Here is a 14,042-nt window from a genome sequence, read left to right on the forward strand (position 1 = left end):
CGGGCGATATGACCTACCAGGCCGGGGCACACGTGCTATGCGGAGATCCTGACTGTGGGCCCTCATTGCCCGGAGCGACTGATGCTGAAAAGGTGCCCCAGTGATTGACTGGGTTCCCATCCCTCACCAAGAAGATCCCAAGCGAGTTGTGCTGTTCGATGGGGAGTCGGTCTGAGGTGAACCCGGAGGCAGGTGATCCAACAGGGCTTAGACGAACCATCGGGGATCTGGGTGGCCGGACACTGGTGGGTTGTATGCTGCAAACTGTCAGTCGGTGACTCAAGGACTAGAAGTCTACCTGAGGGAGATTCAGGCTGATCATTAACGGGGAGGGTTCGCTCTACTATTCACACTCTTGATACATTGGGCCTGTGGCAGGGGTCTCTTCTACCTTCTCTTCTACCAATCCAGGAAATCCAATAGAGCCGGGTCTGTGGCAGAGACCCCCCTAGAAATCTCTAAGTGACGCTCTGGCTGCCAGGCCTGTGAGAGGGGTCTGTCCAGGGGCACTTTACCCACTCTGGCTGGAGTGGCGACGTGACAAGTGAAGTTATTGGAGGCAGGACTGCTTCTTCTATCCATAGCCTGAATCTGTGAAGTTAATTCTCTTTTCACCAATCTATGCTATCTACCTCAAGTTGACTGTTGGTCATATTGGACCAGAAATAAAGCATTGAAAATGTCAACCAACAGTCTGGACATTCCGTTACTGCTCTCATCACCATCATCACCCCTAGACACATCGCAGAGGTAACTTAAATATGCCGATCCCAAATCTAACCAGCGGCTCCTGAGGGGGTAGCGCTACATTTGTAATTCATGCCCAATGTGTCCATAGCCAGGGTACACTAGATGCATCTAGTTCTGTGAACCCCGAGTCCTAGCACTGCCCTTACCTCCTGCCATTTCTTCTATTGTGCCACCTGTCAGACCTGCATTACAGAGATGCTGGATTGCTTTGAAACTCCTCCTCGACTTCATGTTGCAGGTCAGACAGGTGGGTGGAGACAGGAGCTGGCAGCTGATTGTCCACCCACACTCAAACCTCTGGGAGTGCAGTGAGATCATGTACAGATGCACACTGAGCCCGTGGAAGGTAGACATGTACACGCTGGAAATTTTTTGATTTGTTTAATTTTGGATGATTTGGTTAATTGGAGAATTTTGTTTCGTCATATTCTTTATGTCGAACCGATTTGTTTTTGAAATACAATTCGTATCTTCTGCATTTGCTTTGTCTATTCCTGGGTGGATTAAAATAAATTGCAATTTTTTTACATTGCAAAAAATTTGCAATGAAAGTGTTGGTAGAGCTGACAATCTATTCATTGGTAATAAGGGGAGGTGACTGAAGGTTTCGATTTCTCCGACCCCAATTCATTTTTACCATCAATCTCTAGATCTTTGTAACAATGTCATCATGTCATGGACATGACAGCACTTGGATGGCAAACTGGGCCTAGTCAGCCTACTTGTCCAGTCTGGAGACCACAAACAAAACAGCATGACTTATAAACTAAAGCCCTGTACACACGATCGGTCCATCCGATGAGAACGGTCTGATGGACCGTTTTCATCGGTTAACCGATGAAGCTGACTGATGGTCAGTCGTGCCTACACACCATCGGTTAAAAAAACTATTGTGTCAGAACGTGGTGACGTAAAACACAACGACGTGCTAAAAAAAATGAAGTTCAATGCTTTCAAGCATGTGTCGACTTGATTCTGAACATGAATGGATTTTTAACCGATGGACGTGCCTACAAACAAAAGTTTTTTTTTCTATCGGTTTAACCGATGGATAAATAACCGATGGCGCCCACACACGATCAGTTTGGACCGATGAAAATGGTCCATCAGACCGTTCTCATCGGTTTAACCGATCGTGTGTACGCGGCCTGAGTGTCATGGTTGCTCCCTTTACATTTTTAAAATAAAGATTTTATACAAATGAAAACAAATACACGGATCAGATTATAAATGTTTAAAAATGTTTTATTATAGAACCATAAACCATTGTACTTTCCTTTAAATCATGAAATCAGGACTGGAGATACGTTGGGTCGATCTTTGGGTTCATCCAAGCCGAATATTCACCAATTACAAAGAAATCAGTAGTCACACTCAGGATTCCAGTCTGACAATCAACTTTATTGATACAACACCATCTGCACAAACTCCTCTCTCTGATGGGTTTCCTCCCAATGCATTAAAGGGGTTGTAAAGGTTTGTTTTTTATTTTCTAAATAGGTTCCTTTTAAGCTAGTGCATTGTTGGTTCACTTACCTTTTTCTTCTATTTCCCTTCTAAATGTTTTTTTTTTCTTTGTCTGAATTTCTCACTTCCTGTAAGCTTGCCCCCATCATTCGAGCCATTCTGGCTGGGGGACAGTCAACGTGCTCGCCCCCTCCCTTGGGACTGCATCCCTGCGGGGAGACGCTGTAAACGTTCACAGCGTCTCCCTGCAGGGATGTAGTCCCAAGCGAGGGGGCGAGCACGCTGACTAACCCCCAGCCAGAACGGATCGGGTGATGGGGGCAAGCTTACTAAGGAGGAACAGGAAGTGAGAAGTTCAGACAAAGAAAAAAAAATAATTTAGAAGGAAAATCAAAGGAAAAGGTAAGTGAACCAACAATGCACTAGCTTAAAGGAACCTATTTAGAAAATAAAAAACAAACCTTTACAACCCCTTTAATTATAAACACTAGAGGTGTGGTTGTTACTTCCTTGGAGTTGGTGAATGAATTCTGTTGCTGAACCTTTTCATTATATAATGATTATGATCAGGTCTGATTAGAAAATGTAAAACATATTTTACCCCAGGTACATATAAAGTATTGTCTATGAATATTTCACATTTGCTAAGTGCAGACAGCGGGTGGCGCTATTGGGTCAGTTCTCCAGCACTCCTCCAGTTACTGACTTTTGTGCTGTGAAGTCTGTAATTTGATCCCCTGCTATTCAGGCCACACACAGCGGGATGAGTCAGAGGAAGGACACGCCCCCCTCCCCGCCTCTACTTCATACAGCTTTGTGTGGAGGATCAATGAGAGAGAGACAACCCAAAAGTCAGCAGCTGCTGCTGGTCTGTCTGATAGGGAAGCCCAGAATTTCCAGTGACACCGTGTCATGGAAGCGCCCTGTCATCAATGGGAATAGTTTTATCAGTATATATACAAGTTATAGAAAAAAGTGACATAAAAAATTATTTATAAATGAGGAAATATTCCCAACACCTTTTTTTATATAAAGTTGATCTAAACACATTATTCTTTTTAAGCATTTTGTATTTCAGTAAAATGAAAATGATAAAAATACAAGAGACTCCCATGCTGAGACTTTAAGGCCCCATGCACACGAGAAGCAAATGCAAACACATCTAAACACATGTTTTACCGCGTTTGCGTCTATCAGCGTTTATGATGGAAAAAAAAGGGTACCTTTAAAAATGCTTAGAAACGCAAACGCGGCTAACCGCGGGTGCCACGTTTAGCTGCGTTTTGCGTCTGAAACGTGAAAATGTTTGCGTCTGAACCCATTTTTTTTGCTTCTGAAAAAACGAGCATAAACTAGCATAAACGCAACTGCCGAAAAACGCAGAAAAACGTGACTGTGTGCATGGACACATAGGATAACTTTGAATGTGTTCAGGGGCAGTTGAAAAAGCTGTCCAAATGCCTCTGAACACGTGTTTAGCAGCGTCTCGTGTGCATGGGGCCTTAATGAAACCTGTAATGAGGGGACTATGGCGAAGACAATGCTAGACCCCTTCTGAAAATGCTGTTTGCCTGGCTGTCTCTGGTATTGTCTCAGTACTTTCAGACACTGACCTGGAACAATCAGCAGATGAAGAAATCCAAGTTCATTGAAAATGACAAATCTGAATACTTGTTCTGGGTCAGTTACCTAGAGACTATGGAAGCCATTGGATCAGAATGACAGCCAGGGAACTTGTATCTGCCCCTACCCCAACCTGATCTATTGTCACCCTTTACCCCTCTCCCCTCCCCCGATCTCCATGACTCCTCCCAGTACAGATGGAGCTCATCACCCACCACCATCTACCAGACCTCACTTCTGTCCTTCCTAGTCCCCTCCCCCCAAATGGGTTCATGTGACCTCTCCTAGATGTACAGAGTGCAGTGTGGTCACTGTGATGGGATAGGATGTGGTCACCTCTCCTCTCTTTCCTCCTCCTATTCCATGTACACTGAAGAGTGGTGTCGGTGTCACTGTTAGCAGCACTGAAGTGTATGTCACAGTACATCCTGTTCTTCAGTCTCCTGCTCGGCTTCCCCACCGATGGGTGAGTGTGATATTCTACATAAAGCCTCACACATTATGGAGAACACATGAGACCAGAGAACATGCTGCACAGCAATGTCCATCTTAGAGCCGCCAACACCGACTATGACGCCAACAATGACACCACTCCTCAGTGTACATGAAATAGGAAGAGGAAATAGAGGAGAGGTGACCACGTCACAATGACCGCACTGCATCCTCTGAATCTGTTCATTGCTGCCACCCCACACAAAGAGGGCACATGTGAGGGAGGGGCAGAGTGTCAATCTTCTTGTCCTAGTGACTGTTCAATAGAAGTGATTCCAGGAGTCGGTTAGTTAATTATCCTTTCAGTAATCTCATCCCCCCTTTTCCTGTGATGTCACCAGTCTCTGGACAGACTTCTCACATCTCCTGATTCCCCCCACAGATCTTTATACAACCTTCCCATACATATATCCCAGCATGGAGGGGCTCAGTGAAGGTGGTGGTGAAGGTGTGGAGGTGTCGGATCGGGTCACACAGATCATAAAAGGAGATCCGCCCGGCCTCATAATCCAGATATATCCTGACTCTGTTACTGGAGATATTTGAGGGTAAGAGGATCTTATTACTGTCATGTCTCACTGCATACTTATTATCATTCCTGTAGAAACACCAGGAATTGTTATTATTTCCAATCGCTGACTGATCTCCTCTCCTGTCTATACTGGGGTAACACATCCCGACTCTCCAGTCATCTGATCCCCCGACATCCACTTCCCAGTAATGTCTCCCTGAGGAGAAACTCTGACTGCTCAACACCTGAGTATAACGCTGAAATCTCTCTGGAGTTTCTGGACGATTCTGGTTTCTATCTGACCTGGATACAGTTTTCCTGTCATCTGATATATGGAGATAATTATTAGTTGTATTTACATCCAGTAATATGTCTGCAGCTCCCTGTATATAGAAGTCTACATTTACCTCTCTTATTATATCAGATAATGTGTGTAATGTGTGTGATATCCCAGCCACATCCAGACCCCCTCCATCATGGAGGAGCTTCTCATGTCTCTCTCTGTCCTCATTATCTCCATCCTCAGTATCACACAAGTCACCTGTGTCTGATTCCTGTAAGACAGTCAGTGGATCCGCCGTGTTACACAGCTCCTCAATGTGACGCATCTTCCTGGACAGCTCCTCCTTCTTTATTTCCAGATCCCGGATGGAGATGGAGATCCGCTCTGCCCTCCCGGAGATTTCCCTCAGGACTCTCTTCTCCAGATCTTCCAGACGTCTCCTGAGATCTCTAAACAGGACAGTGACTCTCTCGGTGTCACCAGCTGCTTCTTCTTCTACTTTCCTCCTGTGTTCCTGCAGACTCTGGACTCTTTCCTCCGTCTCCATTCTCTTTGTCAGAAGTTTCTGCAGAACATTCCTCAGTTTCTTCTTCTTCTTCCCGGAAGCCTCATCCAGCATCTCCACCTGGTGTCCTTTATGTTTTCCAGTTACACAAAACATACAGATACAAGTATTATCCTCAGTGCAGTAATACTCCAGGATCTTCTTATGGACGGAGCATTTCCTGCTCTCCATGGACAAGGTGGGGTCACATAAGACGTGTTCTGGGGACTTTTTGTGGACTCTCAGGTGTTTATCACACAGAGAAACCTCACAGTGCAGACAGGATCTAACAGCAGGTACAGGAGAGTCCACACAGTGAGTACAGAAGACCTTGGACTCCTCCTGATCTGGTTGAACAGACAGGAAATTCTCCACTATGTTACGTAGTGTTATGTTCCTCTGCAGTGCAGGCCGATCCGGAAACTTCTCTCTGCATTCAGGACAGGAATATCCTCCAGACCCCTCCTGTGTATCCAGCACACGATCAATACAGACCCGGCAGAAGTTGTGTCCACATCTCAGGTTTACAGGATCTGTATAAATGTTCAGACAGACGGAACATTCCAGCTCAGCTCTCAGTTTAGCAGACGCCATCGCTGACAGCAGAAGAGAGAAACGAAACTGAAAGTCTCTGACACTGAGGAAGAATGCAGTTGGGAGGGGTCACTTCCTCCTACACAGGGTGAGGCTGGAATGTGACTATGTGAAGGGCCTCATTTAGAGCAATGTAACTGTATTTCAGGAGAGGACAATTAAATAGAGGAAGGAGCAGAGTCTTCCAGCAGTGCAGAGTATTTCAGGAGAGGAGAGTTATAGAGGAAGGAGCAGAGTCCTCCAGCAGTGCAGAGTATTTCAGTAGAGGAGAGTTTTAGAGGAAGGAGCAGAGTCCTCCAGCAGAGCAGAGTATTTCAGGAGAGGAGAGTTAACCACTTCCCGACCTCCTCATGTACATATACGTCAGCAGAATGGCACGGACAGGCACATGTACGTACCTGTACGTCCTCTGCTAGACGTGGGTGGGGGGTCCGATCGGGACCCCCCCCGGTACATGCGGAGGTCGGGTCCGCTCGGGGAGCGATCCGAGACGACGGCGCGGCTATTTGTTTTTAGCCGCTCCGTCGCGATCGCTCCCCGGAGCTGAAGAACGGGAAGAGCCGTATGTAAACACGGCTTCCCCGTGCTTCACTGTGGCGGCGCATCGATCGAGTGATCCCTTATATAGGGAAGACTCGATCGATGTTGTCAATCCTACAGCCACACCCCCCTACACTAGTTAACACACATACAGTGATCCCTAAATCCTACAGCGCCCCCTGTGTTTAACACCCAAACTGCAACTGTCATTTTCACAATAAACAATGCAATTTAAATGCATTTTTTGCTGTGAAAATGACAATTGTCCCAAAAATGTGTCAAAATTGTCCGAAGTGTCCTCCATAATGTCGCAGTCACGAAAAAAATCGCTGATTGCCGCCATTAGTAGTAAAAAAAAATAAGAATGCAAAAAAACTATCCCCTATTTTGTAAACGCTATAAATTTTGCGCAAACCAACCGATAAACGATTATTGCGTTTTTTTTTACCAAAAATAGGTAGAAGAATACGTATCGGCCTAAACTGAGGAAAAAAAAAATGTTATATATGTTTTTGGGGGATATTTATTACAGCAAAAAGTAAAAAATATTGCATTTTTTTCAAAAGTGTCGCTCTATTTTTGTTTATAGCGCAAAAAATTAAAACCGCAGAGGTGATCAAATACCACCAAAAGAAAGCTCTATTTGTGGGGAAAAAAGGACGCCAATTTTGTTTGGGAGCCACGTCGCACGACCGCGCAATTGTCTGTTAAAGCGACGCAGTCCCGAACTGTAAAAAACCCTTGGGTCTTTAGGCAGCAATATGGTCCGGGGCTTAAGTGGTTAAAGAGGAAGGAGCAGAGTCCTCCAGCAGTGCAGAGTATCTCAGGAGAGGAGAGTTATAGAGGAAGAAGAAGAGTTTAAGATAACAATTCACTTACATAAAAGTTCACAAAATCTAAAACACAAGAATAAGAAGTCATCCAGAGTCGGCCTCTATCTCCCTCAGTGTTCTCAGTTCCTCTCACAGTCTCACACCACTTCCTGGTCACACTGTGATGACATCACCAAGCTCCACACAGGTATCATCATCACAGTGTGACCAGGAAGTGGTGTGAGGGGAGCTGAGAACAGTGAGGGGGATAGAGGATGGCTCTGGATCAGTTCTTATTCTTGTGCTCAGGTTTTGTCAGCTTTTAATACTTACAGATGTACAAATCTGTTTATGTCATTCCTGTATGCAGAGCAGACCAGGGATGGACTCCGGTGATAATTCATACAAATCCTGCGCTGGATGGGCTTCACAGAAGAACATACATTTTTATTTTGATGTGGAGTTGTTTTTATAATGGGTGGAGGATGAAAGCTCCCGATTGGTTAATATCAACTCTGTTGATGTTGCTGTCACAATTTTATGATCCCTCATAGAGATGATTGGTGGCAGCCATTGTCCTGTGTGTGGTCCTTCTTTCAGATGGTGATTGCTTCATTGCCCCCACACACAGTACAATCTGCCTGACCTTCATCCTATGTAATTCGAGATTTTCCTAGCTTGTGACGGAAAATATTGATTATATGAAGACAGGAGGCGAGTATCTTATGCATTATCTTTCTTTAATAATGCCCATAGCAGAAATACAGTAAACATTTATTGTAACTTAAAAGAAAAAATTCAAGGAACTACCCTTCCCAGCAGTCCCTGGGCCAGCGTAGCCCCTCCCAGACCGTAATCTATATAAGGGACTGTCTGAGGTAACCTATTCCTCTTTTTTCATGCGAATTAGTGTAAACAGGAACCCAAAGTCCAATTAGACATCTCCGCGGCTGCCGGGAACCTTCCGACCGGAACACAACATCTGAATCTGGAGGAAACGAAAGGACAAGGCCAACATGGACCAACTTCATCCGGACCAACTTCATCCCAACGGGGACTATAGGAAAACCAAAACCATTCGGAGCCGACCGGTCAGTCGTCTTCAGGAACATGGACCAACGGATTCAGTCAACGGCATCCCGACTCCGGATCTGGAACGTAGTAGGAGCCTCCATCTGCGGTGAACTAAACCCATGGATCGAAACGGAACAGCAATCCCGACGGGGTTAGTGAAAACGAACTGCCGGGGCGTACCAGCCTCCGACTTGCAGGGTGTGTGGTTCAACAGTCTAGAACGAGAGAGAGACAACCTCGTGACAGGGTTGGGTCGGGAGGGAAGATACTCGCCTCCTGTCTTCATATAATCAATATTTTCCGTCACAAGCTAGGAAAATCTCGAATTATACCTCAGACAGGAGGCTCATATCTTATGCAAGTTCAAAGCTATAACAATGCATATATAGATGATAACAAATGAAACAACTACAAAATTGATATAGATATGTGTTCCTCCGATCCAAGCAGAATTGGCGGAAAGCAATCGTGGTTACCAGTCCGCCGCTAGCCGTAAATCCTATAGGGAGCTGCCCGGGGTGATGACCTAGGAGCCACCGCTCCTCTGGAGGGGTGGGCGCCCAACGGGGTTACGTAAGACCCTGCCATTTCCATGATTGATCGTACCCCTCTGGCTAGCGTAGCTGAGGAAACCGGAAACTGAGGTTTAGCGTAGGAAGAGATGCGAAGATCGCAGTGGAACCGTGAAGGACTAAGAAATCCGTAGACAACGGAGTACGATGTGCGGGGAAGAACGGGTAGAAAAAAACGATGAAGTCCCCGAAAACCCCGACTCTCCGAGGCGGGATCCGACGCCTGGAATGGCCAACGTCGTGACACCTGATATGCGTCTGACGGAATCAGACACGAAGGGGCAGTAGCTCAAACGACAATAACCTCCGACAGAGTGAGATTGTCCCCCCAGTCCTGGCGCATGGTCAGGACCACTGATCACCTCCCAAGAGCGTTGATACCCTGGGTGTGATGGGCGTTGAAACTTAACGCTTACTAAGTCGGTACACCATGGGTGTTATCCCACCGGTAGTAAGTCTACAAGGGAGCGGTAGTCCGAGTTCGCAGCGCGGAAGGCGCAGGGGAGCTATAGGACCTCCCGGACTCAAACGAGTCCACCAAGTAGTTGGTCATCTCAGACGAACGCCTTCATGAGGTTAACTTGTCGTTGATCACCAACTAACCCAGAGTCCTCCGGATGATCGAAATGTATATCTAGTCCCAAGGCCTAGATCAAGGCAAGTGGAACCCCCGTTATAAAAGAAAAGGTCGCTGTCCGTGACCGACACCCCGAAAACCCAACCATGCGAAGAGAAGTAGGACGTGCGTCGTGAATAGAGGGTGCAGATCCCCGTACAGACTGGGGAGAGAAAGGATCCCATAAGGGAGCAAGGGCCAGGAACACTGACCGGTGCAGTCGTCAGTCGATGGAATTGGGCGGGTAACGAGAATTCCAATCTAACACCATAGCGGAAGTGCCTGGGGTACATTTCTCAGCTGGAACGATGTCGCGTTCCAGGCAGAAATGTCAGAGATCTTGCTAGATCCGTTAGGATTTTGAGTCAAGGACCCCCCAAGCGAAGGTCGTACTGGACCGCGGATACGGTGTCCATGCGCAAGAACACACCGTAGGTGGACGTGTGTGGCATTAGAGTCCTGATGGCAAGACGGTCGTCAGGATTTCCACGTGTGAATGTGCAGCAGAGACTCCGCTGTGGGCCACGCCCCTCCTGTGGACGAGGGACCGCATCGAGTACCCCAACCGAGGTGGTTGGCAACCTATTCCAAGATGAATCCGTCGTGGAGTTGCAGGTGGACCTGCCGTGCCGTCTGTCGACCTGACGTACCACCACCGTAGTTCAATTATGGCTTCCGTGTCCAGAGTGACGACGTCTGCACAGTGAAGCCCCTGGCAAAGACGTAGGGACTGAGACTCTGAAGGTCTCGATAGTGAAAAGAAGCTGGACAAATGGCCTGGATTAACGCCGGAAACAGGCCGACCAGGCGAGCCAGTCCGCGTAAGGATACCCGTCGTTAGCCCAGCACGATACTGACCTCGTGCAGATGGCGGCCAAGTGGTCATGGGTAGCCGAAGGAGCACTAGGTTGGTGTCCACCAAGAACCCTAAAACTCTACCTCCTGAGATGGGGAGAGGATAGATTCCCCGTGATCTATGGGGGACTGTCCCGGAGGCGTGTTCGTTCGCCAGGCGAGGGGTACGAGCCATTAAGAGTAGGTCGTCCAAGTAGATAATCAACCTCACCCTTTGTGTCGCAGAATGTCGTCACTGTATACGGTAATTACGAGAGATTTCTCAAGTTACTACAGGGCGATAACCGCCCTCCTTTCCTGACCAGGAAGACGTTGTTGGGGAAACCCGGGGAGAGCGGGTCCGTCTCCACTATCGTTTGGGTGAACCAGAGGCCCTGCAATTCGTTGTCTATTAGGGCGGTGTTCAGGTCTGAAGACCGAGGAAAGAGGGACTAGGTCCATCTCCGGTCCTATAATCCTGATAGACCGGCACTGTACCGTGTTAGACTTTGATGACGTTTGGGCTCATCCGGGATGGAATAGAGCCCTACCGTCTTGGAATATCTTAATCAGTGTGATCCCGACTAGCCTGCCCTCGGTGGTCGGACCGGGGTCTGATTCGGCTAGGTGAGACAGCTGGGGAACAAGCCACGTTAAGATTCGAGCGGCGGTGTCCAGTCGGACCCGTAGTGTCCACGCATCCCAGGAGGCGACCGCCCGTTGGGCCCAGCCCCGATTTGGGACAGGTCAGTCGGCTGTTCAGCGGCGTGGCCTGCTCACTAAGGTGTGGGATGATGGTGATAGGTCCCAAAGATCCAAGGCCCTGGTCTGTATGATCCGAAGGACCTCTCTATTCCCAGCTTGGGGGATTTCCCGTGTATGGTGGGATACCCCCAGGGTATGGGGTTCACCTCGGGAGTGTGCACAGCCATAAATGGTAAAGGAAGGGGGTTACACCCTGAAAATGATTCGGTGAGTTTTTCGACCGATCTCGGGGTCCATTATGTGATATATTGGATCACCTCGGGCGGAGGTGCCCAGTCATCGGAGTGTGGATGGCATATCGCCCCCGGATCTATAATGGCTCTCTACGAGAATCCATAGAGTGTCACCCTGGGAACAGGGTTGGCGTCGTCATAGAGCGCCATGTGCCCACTGCCCTAACACTCATCATCATTCTCATCATCTACAACCTCAGACTCAAGGTGTTAGCCGCCTCAGACTCCGCGGAAGAGTCCACGAATGGGTCTGGCTTAGTCCGTCTAACGGATCGCTGCCTCTGCATGTGCATCTCCCCGAGGCTCGGGGGTCGGTCAGAGTCTGGGAGGGCAGTGGTTCGGCAGTCCGGGTAGGGTACTGCCTGGGACATATTATTTACTTCCCCTGTCGGGGAGTCAAGGGCCACAGAAACGTGGCAGCGTTTTGGAACGCCCAGCCCTTCTCAGGGGCGGTAGACCGTTGCCGGATGGTCCGGGCATATGGTGTGCAGGCGGGGGTAACCGACGCCATGGTCGTAAAGATTGGTCTACCGATCAGTTTTGGCAACTGTGTAACACTGTTGAGATTTGGCCTCCTAGGACTGTGTCCACCCTATCCGGGGTACCGGCATGAACAATGCCATGATATTCATTAAATTGTAGAATCTTTGTACAATTCAATACAATTTTTTATACATATTTGTATAATTTATTTATATAATGAATATATAATTTGTATAATCCATCTATAATTTATTATTTGTAAAATTGAATAATGGATTTAGTTATATATTATAAGTAATAATATATATTAATAATAATATCATTAATAATAAATGTATTTATTCATTCAATCCTTAGATAGTTATTTAATACATTATTTATTAGGAGTATGTTGTAGGGAATAAATTCCCCGGAGATAAACATGCTATAATTTCTTTATTTAATGTATTGATTTATTGATCTATCTTGTAGATTCGGTTATTTAAATTATTTAATTTAATTTATTTATTTATTTATTTATTTGATATTGATTCATTGGAATGAAATATATATATTTATATATATATATCTGAAAAGATGTACTGCCATCTAGTGGTTGAAAGCATGGTGAAACAGCAGCAGGTTCCTGGCTACGACACCGCTGGGAAGGACATCCTGCGGTGTGAGGGGAGCCTGACGAGATTCTAACTCCAGAGGCGAAGTCTCGCGAGACTACGGCCTCTGGAGTTCTTATTGGCCCGAGGTTGTGAGGGACGGAACGGTCGATGAGAACCGTTCTCCCCCGTCTCGCTCTCGATACCGAGAGAGGCACCGAAAGAGAGGAGAGGAGGAGAGGAGCGGCCGCGGCGGAGACCCCGCCCCCCACCTGAGCGCGCGAAGGGGAGCGTGGGGAGGGAGGGGGGGGGACAGTTGCCCAGGCATGGCGCCTGCCGAGGGAGCGAATGAAAAACAGCGCGGATCCCGCACGGACGCCCCAGTGCTCCGGCGTCAAAGAAAGGGAAAAAAACTGAGCAAAGAATCAAAGAATTGGAAACAAACAAACGTGGCCTCTCAAACATATCTGCCTGACACCGCTCCGGTGTCAGGCAGACAGAAATAAAGCGCAGAAACGGGGGATAGCAGGGAGAACCCCCAGTATTCCACATCTTCCAAAAACTACAGAACAATCAATTCCGACAAAATACCTGACACCGGGGCATTCGGTATCAGGGAGGAATTCCAGGGAAACTCCCCATGTTCCACAATACCTCAAACATATCAGTCAAGACTGAACAAAATCACCCGACACCGGGGCACTCGGTATCAGAGACCATTTATACAATCAAACAATAAAGGTACATGAAACACCTATCTTGTAAATAATAAAGGTACATGAAATACTTATCTTGTGTGCTCTGCCATGAGCAGAAAGAAAGAGGAATAGGTTACCTCAGACAGTCCCTTATATAGATTACGGTCTGGGAGGGGCTACGCTGGCCCAGGGACTGCTGGGAAGGGTAGTTCCTTGAATTTTTTCTTTTAAGTTACAATAAATGTTTACTGTATTTCTGCTATGGGCATTATTAAAGAAAGATAATGCATAAGATATGAGCCTCCTGTCTGAGGTATAATCATTGTTACTGTGGTCTGGTTATAATGGAGATATTGATCTCTGGCCCCAATTTCTGTGTGGAGATTGTATTTCCTGTTCAGTCACTGTGGGCTAGATTCAGGTAGGGGCGCGCAATGTTACAGCGGTGCAGCGTATCATATTTATGCTACGCCGCTGTAAGTGCTGTATTCACAAAGCACTTGCCTTCTAAGTTACGGCGACGTAGCGTAAATGGGGCCGGCGTAAGCGCGCGTAATT

General features: G+C 47.2%; 1 protein-coding gene across 1 annotated transcript; it reads right to left on the reverse strand.

Moving 5' to 3' along the window:
* Nucleotides 1-3,712: 3,712 nt before the first annotated feature.
* On the reverse strand, nt 3,713-6,280 carry LOC120933693 (E3 ubiquitin-protein ligase TRIM39-like). Its single transcript, XM_040347044.1, has one exon. It carries the CDS (start codon nt 6,262-6,264, stop codon nt 4,690-4,692), a length of 1,575 nt encoding a protein of 524 aa, XP_040202978.1. The 5' UTR covers nt 6,265-6,280; the 3' UTR covers nt 3,713-4,689.
* Between the last annotated feature and the right edge of the window lie 7,762 nt (nt 6,281-14,042).

The sequence above is a fragment of the Rana temporaria genome, chromosome 3 (genome assembly GCF_905171775.1).
Source record: "Rana temporaria chromosome 3, aRanTem1.1, whole genome shotgun sequence".
Taxonomy (NCBI): Eukaryota; Metazoa; Chordata; class Amphibia; order Anura; family Ranidae; genus Rana; species Rana temporaria.